Here is a 22,755-nt window from a genome sequence, read left to right on the forward strand (position 1 = left end):
ATTCCTATGCATAGGAACCAATAACTGAAAGAAAATAGCAGACTGAATAGAAAAGAAAGGAATAGCCCTTTATTGAACAAAAGAACTCATCTGATGCTCCACTTTCCAGAGATAAGCCATTCAACACTTAATGTGAAAAAGCTATCTCTTGATTCAGAGGAAGTTAACAGTTTAATCACTAGGACAACATCTATAAAAGAACTGGTGAATGCATGGCGATTGTATTGATTTTTTTCACATTTTTTGACTGGTTGCAACTTGTGGTGACTAAATGGTTTCCCAAAACTTGGAGATGTTATGCCCTCATGGCCACTTTTGACACGACAACAATCTTCCTGATATGGGGGACCTCTCTGCACTCACTCCAGAGAATTGTCAAAGGTTTGCAAATACTATCTATCAGATTTATAAATGCAGACAGGTTGCCAACATGTTGCCATCAGTCTGAATGAACCTGTCAGTGAGCACCAAGTGAGGAGATCCGACTCAACTGGCTGTTCTATTCCAATAGAGCAGGAAGGGTGCTGAGAAGAACTGTAATAGATAAATGTGAATTTCTGTATCCAGACAGAGACAGATGTGTGATTTTTAACAGTTTGACACAGTTTATTGCTGTATTATCAGAAACAGATTGCATGGAATTGCCAACTTCACCACATTCAGTCTCAGACTGGTAGCAGACTGGCTCTGTCTTATGACAACATTTATGGCAGGTTTTAGCGATGGTGCACTTGACAATGTAATTTTGCAACAAAAACAATACAAGTGAGATAGTTTTGTTATGGGATTAAACAGATGTTGATAGAATTTAACTAAAAAAGAAAGTTGATAAATTGCAATGCTCATCATATTGCATAATGCTGAAAAATAATATAAATTAAAGTTGTAGCATGAGTGACGTATTGTGTGTCTGGTCATTCCCACCTCTACTGCATACCCACCTGTTTTCGGCCACTGTATTTATCAGATTGATGATACTGTGTCCTGCATGTCTTTCGTACAAAACAAACTTCTGTATAAACATCACTGTCACAATAACGAGCCTTTTCTTGAGTTGTGTGACACGCAGTTTTAGCTTAATATAAATGATCTTTGCTGAAACGAGGCTATTACAATTAACAACAACAACAACACATTGCTTACACATAGTCTCCCCGCAATCTGTCGCTGCGTCAAAGTGTGCTCACTCTGGGCCCGCCTGCTGTTTGCACTGAGTGGAAATCTCCATCTGCCGGTAATGTGTGACGGCCCGTGTATGAGTGCGCGCTCACGCCGTGCAGACGCACTCTGTGGTTTGGCGAGCACACGGGGTTGTATACGCTTTATCATTGCCGCTTCATGCCCAGCAGCATTTCTCTCTCCTCCATCCACGTTTCACCACAGCCGCATAGCGACCTTCAGGGCACCTCGCTGAATGCTGTGTGTTCGTGTTGGTCCGCCGTGGCTGCGATTATCACTGCTGCTGGAGGGAAACGGATCGCCGTGCTGCATCACTGTAGCCCGCTTTGGATGACATTTGGGTGTAGGCTGTTCTGACTGTAATAGCTACCATGGCGAAAACAGTCGCCTTATCCGGCGCAGTCACAGGTAAGCCTGGTGTATGTGGGGTTTGTTTACACTCCTCGTCGTGGATTTAAAGCAGACTCATCCATGACGCAACTCATATTAGCGCTGCTGCTTTATCTGCCTGACGCTGTGCGGTGATGATCCAGCTCCAGCGTCTTTTTTCTCTCTCTCACTTAATAGCCACTGTGGGGATGGCGGTAATGTCTGTAAAGTGCATGCCCGACCTCACTTTCATTGAAAAAAAAAGAAGCTAAATCACTAATCCAGAGTAAACGCGAGCAAGAGAAATGCGTTGTTTCTTTGTGTGTTTCTGTCGTTGTGTGAGCTGTGTGGGGGTAGATATCAATGCTAGGGCTTTGATAGGGGCTCCCATGCTGAGCCCATGTTGCTCTTTATTATTATTACCATTATTTTTGTTTTGTTTGCTGTGACGACGCTCAAAAAAGGTCCAAATGGGTGGAGGTACAAGAGAGGCCCGTGGGTGATTTTACAAGAAGTCATTTCTGTTCAGACTTTGTGCAATAAAAATAGCAATAAGCTGAATAATAAGCTTTCACTTTGTTTAGCTTCCACCCTGTACACCGTGAAAGAGGAGAAATATCCCTGATGCACAATAATCAAATTAACTATCATGACGAAAGATTTGCCCGTGTCACTGCTTCATACAGGAGAAAGAGAAAAGGACTGAATATTTACACCTCTAAATGCTTTTAAAGCAACTTCATCTCCATGAGCTCTTCAGCTTCCACCCACACACACACACACATATAGATAGATAGATACACACAAATTTATTTTTAATGTTTAAGAGTAATCTGACAGGCTCCTCTATAAAACAGAGACAACCTGGTCTTTATTACCCTCAAAGCCATAAAAGCTACAGTCAATAATTGCAACCACCTTACTCAGAGGTAGACTTACCTGTGACCTATAAAAGAGCTCATGTCATCATGGAAATGTTACAAATCAATGAGTGAGCACAGGAATATGTTTAATGAAGTCAGCTGAGCATTAACGTTTAGCTCTCGTGTCTGATGTCAGTCAGATCATGCAGAAAAAGGAGTCTGTGTTGTCTGCCAGATTTCAGCAGGCAATAAAAGCCCTGACTGGAAAGGAAGTAATTCACTTGATGAAGTGAAGTGACTGGCTGTGTGAGGACAGTTCAGCCAGCGACGCACAGATCGATTGAGTGAATCTGTGGAATTAAAAATTTTCATGGCTGGGCTTTACACTGATGATGTGCTACTGACTTATTTCAGGATTCATTTCAGGACAATAGTCATCTCACAGTATAATATTTGATCATTAATCAAGGGGCAGGGATAGCTAGGTAGAGTGGTGGCCCCATGATCGGAAGGTCGGGGGTTCGATTCCCCTGAACAGCTACCCTGAGGTACCCCTGAGCAAGGTACCATCCCCACACACTGCTCCCCGGGTGCCCAATGGCTGCCCACTGCTTCACTGAGTGAATGGTTTAAATGCAGAGAGGAATTTCCCCACGGGGATCAATAAAGTACTCTTTCTTAATGTGTTTGTTTTGACTCTTGAGCATTTAGAAAATGTGTTTGTTCTAAATCTTAAAATCCAAAAGGGTTTATATTCTGACTTATTACTGTAATTTATGGGTGTCAATCTATTTATTAAGGGAAAAGACTTAAAATGAGAACACATCATGTGACTGTGGTTTATTTTGCTGTGCACAAGTGTTGTGCAAAAATAGAATGTGGGAATTTAAAGTGTTATAAATGAGTTTTTGGCCTATAATGTGTGAAAAATATCCCAAACATATGTCTCATGAAGTTACTTTGAACGAAAAAGGAATATCACTGTCACATGTTAGAAGCTCCAATCAGTTTTTGGTAAAGTGACTGTTACATTTCCTTTGTTTATTTGGGTGGAAAGTGTTAGTGAGAATAAAAAAATATGTTTTTCAAGATAAATCTGGCCAAGAGAGCAGCAGAAATATGTCACAAATATGACATCACAGTTCCATAAACATACTTTCATGGACCAAATGGATCTATCTATCATCTATCTATCGATCGATCGATCGATCGATCGATATAGATAGATAGATAGATAGATAGATAGATAGATAGATAGAAAACCTCTTCATAAATCCTGTTCACTCCAGTGTATTTACCAATATAAGTACACAGGCAAGCTTTTCCGTTCACACAGTGATTTTGTGACATTGATGTAGTAAAATGACCGTATCGTTTAGATGAACACACCAAGTGTTGCTTTGTTTTGTGCTTTAGGTGAAAAGATGGCACCGCCATCCATCACTCTACTTCCTGACAAGAAATCTCCAACAAACAGTCACAGCTCTCCAGCCCGGACTGGAAAAAACAGTGAGTAATCCTTTCTGGCTTCTGTCACATAAATCACACTTTTCCTTCCATTAATCTGTTTAATCTGGATTAAATTCACTTACTCTCCAATCATTTGGACTTTTGCACAATTGCTTATAGACTGCAAGCCTGCGAATATTAGGGCAGCGTGCTTGAGGGCCTTGCTGTTATCGGTGAATGGAGGAGCGGCTTGTGAACGCTCAACAACAATAACAAAAAGCGACAGTCAGCATATGTGGACTGACTCCCACATGGAGGATAGTTTCCTCCCGTCTTGCTTGTATTGGCACTTCTTGACTGAGCATTTTGCCACACAGAAGCCCCTAATCAAGCTGAATGAATGTTTCCCTCTGCTGATGAGAAAGTAGCAGTGCACTGATGTCACCCCACTTTATGCAAAGCTGAGTGTCCTTTCCCTCCATCCCTCCAACCAGCCCCATCTAACACAGAGAAGAAGCTACACATGAATGGGCACGCTTCCCCTTCCCACCTACCTGCTAATGTCAGCAGCAACCATGGAGGTAAACCAAGTAAGTTTCAACTTTTGTTTTTGTTTTATTTTTCTCTTTTATTGCCACTGCCCTGTTTTTGCTCTCTAATATCTTTCCTCTTTCAGTTCTGGAGGGTTACTTGAGGACAGACGACAGGATGCGTTTAGCCAAGGAGCGGCGAGAGGAGAGGGAGAGAAGCCTGGGTAGGTGATGTCCTGGTTTTTGTTTTGTTTTCTATTGGCCTCTGGCTTTTTGTTCCTTTCCAGTTTCAGTCACTCATTTTTTCCCCCCTTCTTCTGCAGTCTAATTGGTTATAGAAGGGCTAGAGGATGCACTTTGAGTTCACTGGGTTTTTGATACGATGTGCTGTGTCACTTTAGAGAGTTTAAGGTAGAAAAGTCCGCAAAAGTAGGTCTCCTACTCGCAGATAATCCCGCAGCGCCAGCGGTGACCTCATGATGACCGGGTTTTCTCACTTCATGATTTCATCTTAGGCGTGGATAGAGACACAAACTCAACTTAACCAAATTAAATTGAACCAAACCAATTTACTAAAGAGAAGAAAAGTCATGGTATGTGTGATGCATGAACAAGCAAAGAGCAAAAAGACACTCTGTCTCTCTCAGCGGCCCGGGAACAGCTAATCAGGGAGAAGGAGCGCAGAGCTCGGCTGCAGTATGAACGCACAGTGGAGGAACGCTGGAGGCGGCTGGAGGAGCAGAGGCAGAAAGAGGATCTCCGCAGAGCTGCAGTGGAGGAAAAGAGGAGGCAGCAGCTCGAGGAGGAGCGGGTCAGCATTTTGTTGTTGTGTGTTTGTGATCGGTGAGTATGGTGAAGTTGTAATGTTTGTGTAAAAGTCACCTCTGCTGTGCTGCATTCAGGAGCGTCTCGAGGCCCTGATGAAACGCTCTCTGGAGCGCAGCCTCCAGCTGGAGCAGAGGACAAAACGCTGCAGCAGAGGCTACCATCAAGGAGCAGGTAAGAATAGTCTGGGGTTTTTTTTCCTGAGAACAAAGAAGCATGGAAGCATATTGTGGGATGGTCTGAAATAGCAGAATACTGAAAAGACACTGCAGCTACATTTTGCTGTATTTCTGTTAGATAACATAACACAGACAAACACTATGTGTGTGTTAAAGAGGGTTGATCATGGCTGACAGCCTTGCTTCTGAAATGCGCGTGAACAGAGATGGTTTCCTGTTTTTCTGCAAAGACATGGTGGAATTACACAGCACGGGTGTATCGCTAATCAGCATCTTTTTGAAGGACAGTTCCTCTGCTCGGTAGTGACAAATGTCCCCCCATCCTCATTCGTATGTAACTTTGTCTCTTTCCAGGAAAAAATCCAAACCTTGTTTCATGTAGGAACTATTTTCTTTCTACTAAACTACACCTGCCAACCAAAAGAAGCATGCATACAGTATAGCTGATATTAGAGCTCAGCTGAGGGGGCTAATGTTTGCATCCTGTCACACTGACGCAAGTCTGTCGTCATAGGTAGATACACACACCCTTCTATACAGTAGGCAGGTGTGGGTTGATAGACAGAAAATAAATTGCATGCAACAAAGTTTGTGGATTTCTACTGAGTATCAGGAACATGATTTCTGGAAAGACACACCTCACTTTTATGTGTGTGTCTTTTGGCACTACACAAGGGAAGACAATGGATAATATGGGCCAGAATAAAAACATGTCAGTTTGATTTTGGAGAGAACTGTCTGTTCAAACGTCTGCAAATGAATGAAGCAAAGTAGTTGATACACTAACTCCATGTTTATACACTCAAAAATATGCAAAAACTACAAATTGAAGCTTTAAATTAAAGAAAAAAATGTTTCTGTTACATGGCTTCACAGCATCCCTGCTGGTCTCTACAACTGGATGAGGAATTGCTCAGATAAACTGTTCACAAATGCTCTGTTTGCTCTGCTCCGCCCGCTGCCTATAGGTGACTGTGAGAATGCCCCACTCCCTCTCTCTGCTGCCTCCGCCTTTTCCCATGGCATTGCCTCCCCCATTCCTGCTGTCAGCGAATCTGGTAAAGTTTAGCCCCCCTTGCCTCCCAAATCCATTACCCCACCTATTCATCCAAGAGTTACCGTGTGCTTTGTGTCCGGCAACTTTTTCTTTCTGTAACGCACGCCTGTTAAGTTACTCTTTTGCTCAGTTTTATAGCTTCTTTGCTTTTGTATGTTTTGCAGGCCTCGTTGTGTATGTTTTTGCAGTGGCTTTTACATTTGAGTTATTTGCAAAGACAGCATAGAGGCACAGCACTGTGAACACAGTACTATGCCTTCAGGGATTGAAATCAAGACAAAGATGTTATCAGAAAAAGAGGTTTTGCTGTCATGTTTCTAAACTTTTATCCTAAAATACTTGTCTTAATCTGATGTAACGTAATTTTCACATAAAAGCACGCAGAAGTATTTCAGTTTGCTTTTCTTTGCCAACTCTGCAGCACATCTGCGAGTAGACCACCATGCAGGAGAAAGAGGAAAATAAAAGTGCACAGTGTCAGCTTTTTCACAGACTGAATCTTGTTAGTTTAAACTTGTTTCCTCCATAAATTCATCATCATCAAGCCTTTGTATATGATTTTTTTTTGCTGTGTTTCACTGTGGCAGGGACATTCCTGTAATCCAGAAAACAACTTCTGGATTAGTATTTAAATTCTGTAGTTAAACTCTGGATTCTGGGTCTGAAATGCTGGAGGGTGTTTCAGAGTTTGTAGATGGGTCGGGGTGTTTTATTGTGATAACCTGAAATTAGGTTTTCAGAGTAAGAGCAGCTAAGTGGTGCTGCCTTTGGGTCCCTGGAGCAGGCGGTTTCAGAGATTAATCGTAAGTGACCTAGAATAAAAATATGTGCACAAAAATAGACACAGATACAGCCACACTGAGATGACTGCACTCCTTAGAGACTGTTCAGCTTGATGACAAGGTGCAAAGATGGCAAAAAAAAAATATGACATGGGTGTTGCAAGGTGGTCAGTGTTTAGGGCCTTTGCTTTTGTAATTTGAGTTTGCACAAAATCTGTCTGTTTTCATTTGCAGTCACAAACCAAATGTTGGGAGTGGGTTTCTGCACTGTTTTTCACAGCCACTGTATTGCCACATGTGTGGTTGCATCATGCTGCACTGTAGTGCACTGTAGTGCATGGGTTAATTGCTAAAATGAAAGTGTTAATACCTTATTATGTCTGACTGATGGCTGAATCACAAAAATGCAGATGCAGTGAAATGTTTTCCACATTAGACTTTGCTTATCCTAAGCTGAAAGCTCGATGCCTTCCTTTTAATCAGAGAGAGGAAATGCAGTGTTTTAAAAAAAAAATGAAGGCCTCCTGTAGCTTATTTTCTGCTGTAAAAATAAGGGTGTAAGCTTTAGTTGTATGCAGCACGTGCTGTCCAGTACTTTTACTGCTACTGCTGTGTCTTTATCTCTCTATCAGTGAGTATCATTCACCAAAATTTATTTCTGTCATCATGCAGCACCCTGCAGCCCTCACAGATCACCTTTCCACACCTCGGTGAACCGTGTAGATCACAACAGAGCTGGACTTCAGGGAGGCTCTCAGTCCACTCCCAACACCCCAAAGGTTAGACCTTGGACAACATCTTTAAGAACGAGACATTAGTGGATACAGGCTATGATTTAAATGAAGCTAACACTTCTTACAGAAAGAGCGGCTGCGCAGAGAGAGAAGAACTGCATCCCCAGGTTGTGGGTCCCCTGTGAGAAGATCTGAATCTCCTGCCAGTTTCACCAAACATTTGGCTTCCCCTCCCACCCCTTCCAAGTAAGCTAAACTGTTGGTAAAAGGTGGGCAAATGTATCTCTGAGCATGAGCAGTACTTTGTTCAGTTTGTTATAAAACTATATTCTTAAGCTGGACATCTCCTTCTGTGTGCCTAGGATTCGCGCCCAGTCTCCTAGCAATGCACATCAGTACCATTACTCACCGACAAGACAGCGCCCCAACCCGAGTAATAATAGAAAAGCAGAAAATGACAAGGTGGGAAAAAAGGGCGAGCGCACCAAAGCTGACACTGCAGTGAAAAAGAGCGCTGACATCAACAGCTTAATTTCATCTCCACCAGCTCAGAAGAATATGGCCAGTAGTGAAATCGCTAAAACCAAATCCTCCGATAAGTACCTCAAAGGAGACACTATTGAAAAATGTCAGTCGCCTGAAAGAGGAAACCAGCTGACTTCCAAAGGAGATCCCTTAGAGATGATGACACAGAGCAATTTTCTGGATGGAGACAAGAAAAAAGGTGGATTCTATAAGTTCCTTTTTTTCCCCCCTTTACATTCAGTTTTACTACATATGGAAGAGTCTTACTCCATGTTTGTTTATGTGATAGAAGCAGCACCATGCACAGGCAAGGTGGCTGCTGGCACATCAAATGCAGAGGAGGCTAGCAGGTTGCTGGCTGAGCGTAGGCGCCAGGCTCGGGCTCAGAAAGAACTGGAGGAGAAAAAACGGGAGCAGCAAGAAGAAGAAGGAAGGTGAGTTGATTGATCTGGAATGACCTTAAATAAGGTCTGGAATACACGTAAAACATGTTGATGACAAATTCATATGCATGTGGATCAGGTTACCAGAGGAACGGAAGCAACTTGCACAGGAGCAGCAACGGCAGGAGCCAGTGAATCAGCAAGTGAAAGAGAGAGGAAGGCGTGAGGCAGACGCTCATTTGAAACAAGAAGAAGAAAAATGGAAGAAGGAACAGCAGGAGAAGGAGCTACAGGCCCAGATGGACAGAGAGGTCAGTGGTCTTTATAAAGTGCTGGTCTGTTATTATTGCTAATTATTCTGCATTTAGATTTTTGTAGCTTTCTTGTCTTTAAAAATTTTGGATTACTGTATAAATCATTGCAGTCTTTGGCTATGTATGGATCTTCTTGCTCTCAACAGAGAGAAAAAGCCAAAGTCCTGGCTCAAGAGGATGTGGAGCGTCAACGGCAAGACAGAGAACTGCAGACACAGCAAGAGGAAGAGGAGCGGCAACAAAGAAAAAAGGTTACTGTAGACACAGACAAGTCAACTGCTGTATTCAGATTGCATTTCTTCTCTTGAAATATCTGTTTGAATATCTGGAAAGTTCCCAGAGTGATTGAATATTGATATTCTTTTCCAGAGAATTGAGGAGATTATGAAGAGAACTAGGAAGGGTGAAGCTGAGTCGAAGGTACTGTAAGAGACAGCTTCTGTCCTCATACAGTAGACCTGCTGCCTTTAAGCACCCGCTGACTGTTTGATATTTTTTTCTTTTGACTTTAATTTATTACAACTTTCTCATGTTGTTATCTTTATTAAATTCTATCATTGGTGATACTTTGGTTGAGTGTCCTGATTGCCTTAAATGTTTACTTGATCGTCTCTGTTCTGCGCTGAATCAGATGGAGGAACAGGTGGAGACAAAGCGCGTCTCGCCACCAGGTTAGTGTGTTATTCAGTCCCCCCCTGCTGATCTGCTAAGTTTTGCTTGCTGGTCCTGCTTACTGTGCTCTGCTGTAAAGAAGCAATCAGGGCATGCAAGGTTTATGATTTAATTCAAGGGTTCTCAAACTTTTGGGTGCCAGGGCAGCTGCTCCTTACAAGGGAGCACATTTTCTAAGGGTCCCCTCGTAGTCCCAGCACCAATAAGCCACAAGCTTCTAACAGTCCCATTCAGAGTGTCATTGCAACTGTGTGTTTCCACGCCTGTGTCCTGGTATTAAACACCAACGCATTTCAGTTGGTTTAGGTGCAAAACAGTTGTATATTTTCAGCATACCCTTAATGTGACTAGGATCCAAATACAAAATTGTCTTCCTGTCTGACTTCATTTACATCTGACGAGACGTAGTGCATACTGGCCATCCCGTTTCAGCTCTCAAGAAAACCAAACTCAGCATGTCAGCCAACTCAACCAAGCTATGCAGCAGTGAGAAGGGTTTGTTGCACCCTGAATGTCACCCCGATGGCTATGGATATTCCCCCGGACCCCACTTTGAGAACCACTGATTTAGCTTGAATGAATTTGCAGTAGCTAATTTTGAGCATGTGCCACAGCATCTACATTTTTATGATTTGGCTTGTTCTGGTGCTTTGGCTTTGATTATTCAGAAGAATGAGTGTGACCCTCAGCTGATGAAGCCACATTTCTAAGCATTTAAAATCTTTCATGGTGTTTCTGCAACGTTTGGTGGCGTATGAGGAGACACGGACTTCCTTCCTGGTGCTGAAAGGGCACCTTTCAGTGAAGTGCCAAGGGAGCTGACTGTAAAATTAGCCGCTCTTGAAAATGCCCTTGGAAGATTTATTCAGCTCTGTCTCTAGCGGGCTGCTCTGCACAATCTGAGCTTATGCTTTATTTGAGCTGTCCTTTTGTTTTTTTTACCTGCTAAGCCGATGCTGTGGGTAATGACATCTGTGATATCTTCTGTTAAAACTTAAATTAAATGTTAATGTTGAACTGGACAGTCGACACAAAGGAAAGCCCACTGTAAAAGATAAATCTTTTAATTCTTCACAGGTAATATAAAGACTATTCAAAGCAATGCTCACGTTAAAGAGCCAGCAACCAAAAAGGTTGACTTTCAGGTTAAAGAGCAGGTCATAGTTCAGGTCAAAATAAAGGACACTGCTCTCAGTAAGACAGACACAGTCACAGCAGCAGCACAGATGGACAATCATAAGCAAGTAAAAAACAACACTCATCTCGTGACGCACAGTGTTCCTGACAAGAAATCTGAGACAAGACAAACCAGGGAAGAGATTAGCAGCCACCTTAAAGTAGCCAAAGCCTGTGTACTCCAGCAAGAGAGGGGAGAGATGGAAATGAATGTAAACCAGCAGCACAGAGCAAGTGTTAATGTCACAGACCAAATCATGAAAGACCCCACAAAGCTGAGGGGAGAGGGTGTTATGATGAATAGTGGAGGAAAGGTTGGAGGAAGTGCCTTGAAGAGGAGTGCTCCAACAGCTGAAGCAAGCAAAGAGCAGAGCGTGGATGTGCCATCAGCTGACAAAGCTGGGGGAAAGGATAAAGGAGGGTCCCAGCTTGGGGTTGGTAGACCTCCCGTAAAACCCCTTCCAATGGGAAACCTATCACCACCAGTCATCAAGCTGGAGCCACTCGATGTGAAGCACACAGGGTCTTGCAATGAGGTGCAGTCAATGGAGGTCAGGTGAGTCATTAGGTAACACTTTATTACTAAAATGTGAGCGTGGGGGGGGGGGGGGGGGGGGGGGGGCTGTGTAAATATGTAATATATATGATTTCTCACATTGTCATATTTCAGCCCGGCCTCAAAGGAAGAACTCATTTCGATCCCAGAGTTCTCACCTGTCAATGAAATCCAGAGCAGCGGCATGAGTAACACCCGGGCCCTCGAAGAGCTGATGGACCTGACAGGGAGCATCACCTATGCTAAACTGTCCTCTGAAAGCAGCATCGGTGACTGCAACAAGAACCTCATTGAGGGTGTCGTCAGTCCCGTCTCAGACTCAAAGCTCATTGGGATGGCACCTCCGTCCTCGAATAAACTAAGCATCAAGTAGCCGATTAATTCCTTTCTCTTCCTCTCTTGCTTGCCTTGTCTCTGTCCTCTCCATCTCTGTCTCTCACACACAAGCACACATACGCTCACAAGGATGTCACATTTTGGATATGTGCTCTTGTGTCATTAAAATAATGGGAATAGAGCCATAGAGATTGACCTAAAAATGTACAATATGACCTTCAATATAAACAAAACATCTCCTATTTAGTAATAACATAGCAAATGACTGTATTACAGCTGTTGTGAATCTGCAGTACTTGTTCTGAGGACAAGTATCCACATATGACAGACAGTCAGTAGATGTGTGACCCGATGGAGGAAAAAAATATCAGGGATTTGAATACTAGAAAAATTTCAAAAACATACTATTACTTAAATACATTAGCTAGAGAAGAGCTTGCCCTGCACAGATTCCTTACTGGCTCCCAGTTCATTTTCATGTTGTATTAAAGCCTGCTCAGAGCACTGATGACTGTAGCCTTTCCAAACACCCTCCTAAGCCTTTAAACGATATTCAAAGTGTTGCTGGGAAGGCAAGACTATTTAATGTTCATGACAGGTTTATTTTTAATGCTAGCAATGTTACTGGTGTGTGTATTGATATTGGATTTATGTAACAAACTAAAATCCAGGCAGACTACTCCAACTATGTATTATTTACTTTCTGTCCCAGCAAACTATAATCTTGATATTTTCCCTTTATTCCCTTTTCAAATCTTTCTAACTGCATGCAAATGAGGAGGGAAATGACCTTAAAAAATTCCAAGTAAACTTGAATGTTGCAGCAAACTAAAAACAAGTCATGTCACCAATGCAAAGAAAGTACCAGTATGTTGCAGAGCAGAACCAGTCTTCTACAAATATACAGAAATCAAGAAAGCAAGGCAGCCTTAAACTTCTTGTTATTTAAAAAGATATCGGTAGGAGTGCCTTGCTGTGTTGGACCCAGTGCTAACTTATCTGTGAAACAGAAATTTCCCTCTATGTCTGGATACTGAACTGGACTGAAGGACTGAAGGGCGCAGGGACAGGAATCTTTGCTGAGCGACTTGCAAATGATCTGGCCTGTAGCTTCAAAGATACTGTTTACTGCTGACACCCCCCCCCCCCCCCCTTACATCTGAGATCATGAACACTTCTTCAACAATTCAGTGACATTCACTTTCTGTATTGCGTTAAAATGTATTTTCAGTAGAGATGCCTTATCTGGGACTGAGCAGCTGCTTTACTTCAGTGCTTATTTTGTGTTTATCTTAACTTGATCACTGGGATAGTTGTGTGTCTGTGACCTGTAATACTTGAAACTTGGTTTGAAATGCATCATGTCTGCCATGGTGTAGACAGTAATGTCGACATTCAGTGCAGTTAAGAAGTGACATTTAGTTTTTGTTGTCAAACAACCCAAATCAATGGCCATATAACATTCTTATGCAAAGTAGCCACATTGAAATATAAATCATATATCTGAGTTATGGTTTGATATACACATCTATATATATTTTGCATATTCAAACAGCTGGAGGACTGGAAATGGTTATGAATTAATAATACACAATGCCACATCAAAGAAGTATTCACGCTTGCTCATTGCCATACATGAAACCAGTGTCAGTCACCTAGCGTATGTAATTACTGTAGACATTGTGCATGATTAGCATGGATATCTGAAACAATAAAGCGCAAAACTGAGAATTTCGACTTTTTTGGCTCTGTGGTCATGTGTGCCTATTATATGAAGCACGGGTGCTGAGGATCATAAGCACTCAGCAGTCTGCAAAACCCTGAAATGAACAATGACTGTGATTATTTACTTGCACCATGTTGATAACAGTTTTTTTTTTTTTTGCCTGTTTCGCGTTATTTATTTACTGACTTCTTGCGGTGGGTAGGATATCCTTCAGTTTATGCTATATTATTTAAACTAAAATGATTGCTACGATAGAGTCATGACACAGAAGGTGGCGCTAATGCGCCTTTACGCTTTTCGCTAACTGCCGAGTAAAATACAAGGAGAAGCAGTAGAAGAAGAAGAAGAAGGCCGTGAGACGACGAGTGCTGTGTCGTGCTCAACGTTCGTCTTTCACTCTTCCGTTGCGTTTAGGTAAGTACCTCTCGAAATGGCCGAATTGCACGCATTGGTGAACCTTTTGTTTTATTTTGTGTAACGTGTTGTTACTCCTATGAAAGGATTCGGGTGAATGTCATTTTGGAAGGTTAGCGTAGGGACGTTACCAACTAACGAAATATCCCAAGTAGCTAGCTATGCTCAGCTAACTTTGCAATTAGATGCGCTTTTAGTTTATTCTTTTTTTCAAAAAACAAACAAAAAAACCAAATGTTGACCTAGTCAAAACATTGAGGCGATGTACTCGGGCCTGGCGTGGGGTGGTTTTCACTCGTGCTTGTCTGGTGTTGTTTTCACCAACAGCTGAAGCGAGCTGATGCCAAAAATGGAAGCACGGTCAGCTTTAGACGAAACTAAAACGGCGCCCACCATGGTAAACCCACCCACCCAGCCTATCTACGCGTACTGTTTTTAAGTTAGAATTTACGGTGATACAATCAAGCCTGTATCAATGGAGGTCACCTGGTTTTTGTCTTTTCGTAGCAAACTGTTTAGCCGTCGAGTTTAATTAGGGTCGCCACAATGAGCCAAGAGGCTCTGGTAAAAGGAGGTGTGGGAAATGTGGTCCTTTCATAGCGGTGTTATCGCAATTTCTTGCTCATTCTCACGACTGGGATGCTCTAAACATGAGGAATTGAGGCGAATATAAACATGTTCGTTAGAAACGACAAGCAGTCGGCGCTAAAAGGAAACCCTCTCCGTTTCCTGTCTCGCTCTTTTTTATTTTGCAGGGTTTTTATTTTATTTTATATATCTTCGTAACATCCTATTTAGTGTTTATTCCTTTAGAAAGTGTGATTCTAAGTTTTTGTGAAAACCTCTTTAGAAGCAAGTATGGACACTGCGCAGCCATCTTGGGTAGTTGTTTTGAAGGAATATGTAAATTGCAATTGATTTAAATGAAAACCGGACTTCAAGCCTAAAAAGGCAACTTGTCCCATTATAATTAAACTACATTTTTAACTGGAAGTAAATGGAACTATATATCTGTCAATCTTAGATGTTGCACATGTCTGCTTGTCTTTGTATTGGGGGGGGGGGGGGGGGTAGTAGTAGTAAAGTTACCTATTAAATCCCATCAAGTGCATAACCAAGATGTGGATGGCCGAGAAGTCAGGATAGGCCTCTTTGAGAGTCTAGCATTACATCTCATTAGGATCAATGATTTCAATTTCTTTTTGTCCATAGATTATTCACTGTCTGCCAAAGATGGTCCGAACGCATTTTGGACCACCACGCTTAAAGCCCAGGTAATGTCTTTCAGTTGTATCTAGTTGCATTAGCATCACCTGGTGTTATGTTCATCATAAAGTTTATAAGTTAATGACTTAACGTGAACTCTGGACTTCATTTTTAAAAATGATTTAAAGTGTTTGGTGGGACTTACCAGTTTTTGCTTCTTGTGTCCTGTTAGACCTTATGGAGATAGTCATGCTACTGGACACAATGAAGGCAATTACAACCCCAGTTCTAGAAGTCGAAGAGATGCCCAGGCCTACCCAGCAAAGCCTCCACTTAACTGGAGGGAATCCAGAGGTAGAGGACGACCCCCACCTGTCAGAAGAGTTCCTCTGATGGGAGAGCAAAGGGAGCCACGTTTTAATAACTGGAGGTCCCAAAATCAGGATTCCTTTCAACCGTACCATCCTAAAATGGAACCACACCATAGCCAGAGACGGCTGCCTCCATCTAGGCCAACCCGCTCCCCTCAAGTCCAGCATCAGTCATCATCTCATGGTCCTGCGCAAGGACATCATAGTCAGAGAGGTCCATCTTTTCATGGTCACCCCTCTGGTCACAGATCATCTTCCCCAAGGCATTTTCGTGGCCACCCAGCTGATAGGAGGCCAGGCTCTGCACCAGGCTACCAGGGATCTTTCAAAGGCCCCAAAAGGCAGTCAGGCTTTCCTCATCAGGAGCAGCGGAGTCGAGACCCTCGAGGGAATTACAGTCCAAGAGAAAGGCCCACTCAGGAACACTCGGGTCACAACGTGAAGCGCTGGCACGAGGCTGGATCATTCTCACATAATGGGCAACATGGGCCCTCGGGGTCACAGAGGAACCCCAGAGAGATGCATGCGAGAGGCTCGTGTACAGAGAGGTACAGCCGTGAAGCAGCAAGCCCAGCTGGGTAAAATTATTAAAGCAGAGGCCTGAAGGTGGCCAGTCCTCCCAGTCAAAGGGGCTGTAATGATTACTTCTACTATGTCCCAGCTCATAGTTATTAGAGGGGGTTAATGGGGGGACCTGTGTAAATGTGGTTATACCTGCCATTGAGGAGTATCACACCTGTAAATACTCTTTGAAAACGTACTCCTACCTGTTTACTTCTGTCATTTAAGAGTTAAGTTCCGTCTCCAACTTAAAATGGCAATGGATCTGTCATTATAATGATTTCTCTATTGTTTGATGGATATGCAGGTGGTCATCTGAGCAAGACTCCAGGCGCCAGCGTGGTCCCATGGAGAGGCAGGGTAGCCGATCCCACAGTAGAGAGAGGGCACAAGATGTGCCTCACCCACCTCCTTACAGATCCCCTTCATGGAAAGGAGGCCCATCACCTTCATCCTCCTACCACAGGGGCCCTCAGGAGAGGCAAATGGCAGGACCCCGCAAGAGGAGGATATCAGACATCAGCATGTCCTCCTCGGACGCAGCACTGGAGCATGGCAATGCAAAACAGATCCGGAGAGTGAGACCGCAACTGCTCAGCATTCCCAGGCCATTTGGTGGAAAACCCTTGTCTCTTAGGGATAGAAGTTTCCTGGTTAAGAGCCGACAAGTCAAAGCAGAGTCACTCATGAGGCTCAGAATACCCCCATATGTGCGACCGAGGTTTCGCCTGGGTGATTCTGCTTTACAAGGAAATGCCAGCTCTGTTCTTGCTCTCAGGAAGAAACGTTTCCAATTAAATGCAGTACCCCTGAGAAAAGTGGAGACAAGAAGGGGAAAACCCCCACAGTCACTCCCCAGAGAAGAAAGCAGTGCCAACAAGTCTTCCAGAGACTCTGATACAGGAAAAGAGCAGGTGGAGTCTCGTCGGTCCATGAACGCGCACAGGTACGGTATTTTCCTTGTTGCACTGTTCGCAGGGGCTTGATGATGATTAGGAGGTCAAGAATGTCTCTATGTGAAAGGGGGTCCCAACTGTGGAAAAAGGAGATGTCATGATGAGCTAAATGTGCAGCAGTGGTTCGGTTGATGAAAATCCACAAATGTTTTCACATACCACCACATATGTATCAGAGTATCTACCTGTCAAGTGGGATGGAGAGAAGTTTTATGCGTCTGTTACACAGGATCTAATTTAAATCTTCACCAAAAGATTTAATAACCCCCTTGATGAAGAGTTTGAGCTTTGCTGTCAAAGGATTCTTCTGTCAGCACTTGCTGACTTGATCTCAAAAGAAGTGCTCGTCAGCATATTCTGAAGCCCTTTTCATCCGCAAATTGATGTTAACAGCTCTCATGTAAAACAATATGTCGCTGTATGCAAAACAAGATAAATGATGGGCGTGAAGAGGACCGCATTTGGCATCGCCTAAACTGTAATTACATGCTTCACCTTAGTGGAAACATGGTGTTCAGAAGTGTGTTCACGAGAGATCCCGGTGAACAATATATAATACTAATATATATATGAAGGAGAACAGGCGAATATACATACCACAGCAGTCGTGGTCATCGCGTTGTCAAGTTCTGATCTTGCACAGAGCTTCCTATCCAACCTCCCTGCTCCTAACTCGGCTCTCCAGATAAGGAAACACATTATGTCTATGCTCTATCAAGAAGCAGTTAAGCAGCCCACCATAACCTCAAAACAAATGGCGCAAATCAGAAGACGAGGTCACTGTGCTGCTGAAGGCTCCATTGGGCTGAAATTTTATCACAGCCTCCTGAAAATGGTGCGATTGTCACTAAGTACGGCGATTGTTGCCTTAAAATGCGTATTTCCTTGCAGAAAAAGAAATCTGAAAGCTTTACATTGTTTTATGACTAATTGCTGTTCAGGGTGTTAGGATATGAGACAGAAAAATCGTAAGACGAGGCAAGAAGAAATTTCAAGACGGAGGATGATTGCAGAGACCAAAAAGCCAGTAAATCTCAAATAAACTGGGACACTGGTTAACATGGCTGCTGTTCATAGTAGCATTTATTTGCAGTGATTAATTAGCTAAGCCATAACCCTTAATTTGTTCCCTTCAAATAATCCAGTAAACAAACTAATGCTTGAGTCTGGAAAACATAAAATATTTAAAACCAGAGACAAGGAATTGAGCAAAAATTTTAAAAACAACCAAAAAAGCCTCCGAAAATCTAGCACTTACCACAGTCGGGACTTTTTCTCCTTGAGCTTTCATCAGATGTGTACGTCCAGTATGCAGACACTGTGGAACTTCCAGGCATTTTAGCCACTCTGTGTCAGACAGAAGTGAAGCAAATTCATTTTCAGCAGAAGGACTGGATCAGCTTATCAGAATCAAATGGTTTGGACAAACGTAACCATGAAGCTCAGTGGTGCTACATCATTGCCAATCAGCACAATGAAGAGGAGCCAAACTGCTACTTGCACTTCATGCAGTGGATCTAAGCGCTGGAACTGTTGCTCTGCAGTCACCACAACTTCATAAGAAACAGTCTCATAGCACCCCATCTTTTCTGACATACCCCACATAACTATCATGTCAGTTCTGGAGAATTATTTGAAAATTTTCTAATGAAATGCATGAGGGATAATCACATCAACAAGTTAAATCGGCAACTGTAGAGCTACGCCATGGACAAATCACATCAGATCACCCTTCCTTATATGAAATGTCTTGATATGACACCTTAAATTTTTTGGAAAAAGCACTGAGATCACAAAGGTACGCAATATCAGTGAGGCCCATAGATATGACACCAATGGATGCAAAAGAATGGAAAGATATTACAAGACTCCTCAATCCTAATGGGATACTAAAAGAGAACAGATACAAGATCAGCTTTCTCTTTGCATCTGCGTCACATCTTGTTATTTATTTTTATTTAAATCAGCGTGAACGTGAGCTGGACTATCAGGTTACCTGTCCCGTCTGATGTCTGACCCAAATCAAATAATAAATGTGTGGATCACAAGCCTCATGGACAGTAAAACATTTGAGCCATTTTACGAGGCAACTGCAACGAAAGTCTCTAACCCAAACTTGTGAATGCCAACCTGTAAAGACACTACCTTGTCAGTTTCAGGAACCAACCCCCCCCCCCCCCAAACCAACATTCTCCGTCGAATATCCCTGATCTACCCAAATGTAAGTTTAAACTACAATGGAAGAGGAAAACTGAGTGCCATTGTAGCCCATCGATGGCAGAACTGGCAAACTGATCCCAGCCTTTTCTTCCAATATACCTAACATCCCTACATTTAAGAAGAGTATGATTGGATGGAAGCCTCCTTTGTTGGCACTAAAAAGCCTCAAGTCCTCTCTAAACCTGGACTTGTTTGTGAACAGACAACCTTTAGATCATCTCTTGAAACTAAGAAAAAAACAAGCTGTGCCTCTACCTTCAGAACTATAGATCACTTGGTGACTCCAATCTCACCTTTAAAGCATGGGGAAGCCCTTTGGATGATGAAAACTGAAGATGACTAAAGGAACAACATGGTGTGGTCTGATTATAAAGCCTTCAGAAATTCATTCTGACATTGGGGGGGGGGGAAATGCATTGCCTTCCTGCACTTGTGAAAGAGGGATGATAGAAGACTTGATCTGATCTCTTAACGTCGTCCAACATTTGGCTCCTCTGTCAATCACTGAGTAAATGAAGAGAGCACTGATTGATTCAGGGTACAAAAATAGGAGTAAAGGAGCATGGACATTCCATGGGTTTTTTGTAAGTACCCAAGCGATGCGTGGCTTTTTGAATTGTCAGCATACAAAACAGTTTTGTTCATTACTGGTTTAAATTGCATTACTTAAGAGCCGCCAGGCTTTCTTTTAGTTTGTACTAGAGGTCTGTTTTTATTCAGAGATTTCAAGTTATTTATGTTCAGAACTGGTGTTCTCAACACCACCTCTGTGACTTTCTCCTCAGATCTTCTCCCATAGAGAAACGTGATCTTGTCGTTTTGTCGCACTGGCCACCAGGACCGAGCTCCTCCAAGGACTGCTCGCCTCCAAAGGGCCGTAGCCCAAAGTCAAAGAGTGGTAAGTCAGGTTTTTGTGTACTTGTCTTATTTCTAATTTTTTATTTTAATTTTCATCTGATAATCTGTTGAAGGTGTCAACTGTTTTAAGTAGTGTCTTCAAATGTTTTTTGTTTGTTTTAGATCACAGTTCAGATGCCGATACCACACCAAACAGACGCCTCTCTAAGTCAAGTGATACCAGATCTTCTCCTGAAGACAGAAAACAGGAATATTTGGACAAGAGGGTCTTTAGGTACATTGGAAAGAACTATGCCAGTGTTCGAGGCGGTGTTCTTGCTTTACTGGGAGGTTCAGTCTTTTTCAAAGACTGCTGTAACAGCCTCATGCTCTTTTAGTTGTATGGGAAAAATGTATGATTTCACAGAAGCATAAAAATAAGGTATTCTTCAGGTTTCTGATGGCTATTTGTTTTTTGTAGGCCTGTTAATATGATGCATGACAGCTACAGACCTGGGAGACCCTTAAGGAAAGGACCCGGACCCGGACCCATGCAAGTGAGTGAAAGAAACAGTGCTGAAGAAAAGATCATCCATAAAGACAGACTGCTCTAAATGTACAGTAATAATCAGAAACTTGTGTAAAACAATGTCAGTCTGCATTAATAACTTAAAGTAATTATAATTAAATATATTTGCAAGATCAAATATGAAAGAAACTATATAGTCTGCATGTTAATGTAGATGTTTTCAGTGAAATCATAAAATTTAATGCTGGGCTATAAAACAGAGTACTTTATTAAAGGGAAAGAATGTCAGTGTTGAAAATTGTAGGCTTTTAAATTCAGACATGTCAGACATTACTTAAGGGTGTCGTTACGCCACCACAACAGCCAATCATAATGGACATGTTTCTGTTATCTGCAAAAGGACATGTGCTAAACCTGAAGCTAAGTATTCTTATCCAAATACTTGTATTGTAGAAAAAGTAAATGTGTGCGGTGACTTATAGAAAGCCTAAATGATGTTAGCTGCTGTTCTCAGATTTTCAAGACATGATTAATAATGCTAGATATTTAATTTGTTCTCAAATTTAAAACAAAAATCAGAAGTTTCCCAATTTTCAAGGACATTTTATTTTAACATTTATTTTTGATAAGTTTAAGAGTTGGTGAATAGACTGGTTATTGCAGCTAGTAATGCAGACCGATTTCTCTTTTGTGATAAAAGTTTTGTCCATATCAACCAACTCTGACTATATTGAGCTTGCAGAGGTATGAAGATAAACTATTATTAACACTTTATAGCATCCTGACATTGAAACTAGTTTAAAAAAAAACAGCAGTAATGTTTTGGAAAATGTAAAACTAATTTGTATTGTGATTACAGTACAATCACACAAATGTTGTATATACTCAGCTTTTACCATTGTGCTTTTACAGAGAACAAAGTTCACTGGTGGTCCACGGAGGATGGGCCCTGAACTGTCTGGGAATTTTAGAAGACCACTCATGGTAAGTAGAGAGATCATCTCTCTTGTTGGAAAAGAAGCATTCGTTCTTTAAAACGAATTCTTCATTACATGTTTGTTTGTTTGTTTTTGAAAAAGGAGAGCTTGGTGCCGCGTCCTTTCCCGAATCAGAGACCAGTGTTCAGAAAGAGTTACAGTATCGTGTCCAAATACCGTAACATGAGAGTGATGCGTCAGCGCGCACCGTACAACCGAGGACCCAACCAGCAACGGTGGTGATGACCACTAGTGAGTTGGGAAGCATCAGCGGCTTCAAGTTTGATACGTGCTTCAGATGCAACACGTAAGAAGATTCTAAAGATTTTTTTTTTCTTTTTCTTGTATAGGTCCTACGTTCAGCTAACATGGATGGAGAAAAATTCTCATCAAGCTCTTTGCTGTCAGGGGGACTGCAGAAAGCTTCACTACAATCCCATCCTGCATCGTGAAAGCTTTTTATTCAATTTATTTTGGTGTTTTACTTTATTCTTTGTAAAAGTACTGCAGTATTTTGGTTGACATTGTCTGTAACATAGGCCATTGTATTATACAGCCCTGCTTTTTCCTCTCTTCAGATGATTTGGTAATTGCTGCTTGTGATTATGGGAGTCCTTGTTTGGGGTTTTTTGTTTGTTTTTTAATACCAACAGCGTCACATTTCAGATTTAAGTACAAAAAAAAAATCTCTTTAGTATCTGACTTTTACTGTCCATAAAGACCCACGATAAGATGTCTTTGATTAGAAAACAGTCTCAGTGGACACTTGGGTACTACTTGTAAAATGTGTTTAAACACTTTCAATAAAATGAGATTAAGCACTCAGTCTCAGCCTTTTTCCCAAACAACATTAACAGTGTACAACATTTAAAAATAATACAATGATTTTCATACTGTGTAACCCTTTAATGAGTGCAAAGACCTCGGTGGATACAGGTTTTGGGAATCGATGCCACAAATGTTTAAATCAGATGCTGTAGATTTCCTGTTTTTGTTTGTTTTGTTTTTTTTCCTCCAGTTTCCTACAAA

At 42.0% G+C, this 22,755-nt stretch overlaps 2 protein-coding genes across 7 annotated transcripts; both read left to right on the forward strand.

Annotated features, from left to right (window-relative positions):
• Positions 1-1,136: 1,136 nt before the first annotated feature.
• map7d2a (MAP7 domain containing 2a) lies at positions 1,137-13,666 on the forward strand. 5 transcript variants are annotated; one of them, XM_026181840.2, is made up of 17 exons: positions 1,137-1,587; positions 3,828-3,920; positions 4,355-4,450; positions 4,537-4,614; positions 5,038-5,201; positions 5,293-5,389; positions 6,363-6,452; positions 7,906-8,012; positions 8,095-8,213; positions 8,330-8,691; positions 8,785-8,926; positions 9,015-9,186; positions 9,336-9,440; positions 9,559-9,609; positions 9,821-9,860; positions 10,939-11,593; positions 11,708-13,666. In XM_026181840.2, exons 1-17 carry the CDS (start codon positions 1,551-1,553, stop codon positions 11,964-11,966), a joined length of 2,667 nt encoding a protein of 888 aa, XP_026037625.1. In that variant the 5' UTR covers positions 1,137-1,550; the 3' UTR covers positions 11,967-13,666. The 5 variants fall into 5 exon arrangements, with proteins under 5 accessions (XP_026037625.1, XP_026037626.1, XP_080163650.1 ...); XM_026181841.2 differs by having other exon boundaries at positions 1,138-1,587; positions 4,355-4,441; positions 8,782-8,926; XM_026181839.2 differs by having other exon boundaries at positions 1,139-1,587; positions 8,782-8,926.
• Positions 13,667-13,816: 150 nt separating this feature from the next.
• Positions 13,817-22,547, forward strand: LOC113030523 (uncharacterized). Of its 2 annotated transcripts, none has more exons than XM_080307525.1 (10): positions 13,817-14,069; positions 15,282-15,343; positions 15,508-16,224; positions 16,515-17,153; positions 20,169-20,281; positions 20,404-20,515; positions 20,702-20,777; positions 21,662-21,733; positions 21,829-21,978; positions 22,077-22,547. In XM_080307525.1, the coding sequence occupies exons 2-9, from the start codon at positions 15,303-15,305 to the stop codon at positions 21,967-21,969; spliced, it is 1,911 nt and encodes a 636-aa protein (XP_080163651.1). In that variant the 5' UTR covers positions 13,817-14,069; positions 15,282-15,302; the 3' UTR covers positions 21,970-21,978; positions 22,077-22,547. The 2 variants fall into 2 exon arrangements, with proteins under 2 accessions (XP_080163651.1, XP_026037819.1); XM_026182034.2 differs by having other exon boundaries at positions 15,508-16,194.
• Positions 22,548-22,755: the final 208 nt, after the last annotated feature.

Source organism: Astatotilapia calliptera, chromosome 10, assembly GCF_964374335.1.
Source record: "Astatotilapia calliptera chromosome 10, fAstCal68.1, whole genome shotgun sequence".
NCBI classification, from domain to species: Eukaryota; Metazoa; Chordata; class Actinopteri; order Cichliformes; family Cichlidae; genus Astatotilapia; species Astatotilapia calliptera.

Excerpts from the sequence above, each read along its gene's own strand:
- map7d2a (XM_026181839.2), top strand. The coding sequence starts at position 1,551 with ATGGCGAAAACAGTCGCCTTATCCGGCGCAGTCACAG. Across the intron at positions 3,921-4,354 it reads AGCCCGGACTGGAAAAAACA|CCCCATCTAACACAGAGAAG; the intron begins GTGAGTAATCCT and ends CCCTCCAACCAG. Across the intron at positions 9,610-9,820 it reads AGGGTGAAGCTGAGTCGAAG|ATGGAGGAACAGGTGGAGAC; the intron begins GTACTGTAAGAG and ends GCGCTGAATCAG.
- LOC113030523 (XM_080307525.1), top strand. The coding sequence starts at position 15,303 with ATGGTCCGAACGCATTTTGGACCACCACGCTTAAAGCCCAG. Across the intron at positions 20,282-20,403 it reads TAGCCCAAAGTCAAAGAGTG|ATCACAGTTCAGATGCCGAT; the intron begins GTAAGTCAGGTT and ends TGTTTGTTTTAG. Across the intron at positions 21,734-21,828 it reads ATTTTAGAAGACCACTCATG|GAGAGCTTGGTGCCGCGTCC; the intron begins GTAAGTAGAGAG and ends TTTTTGAAAAAG.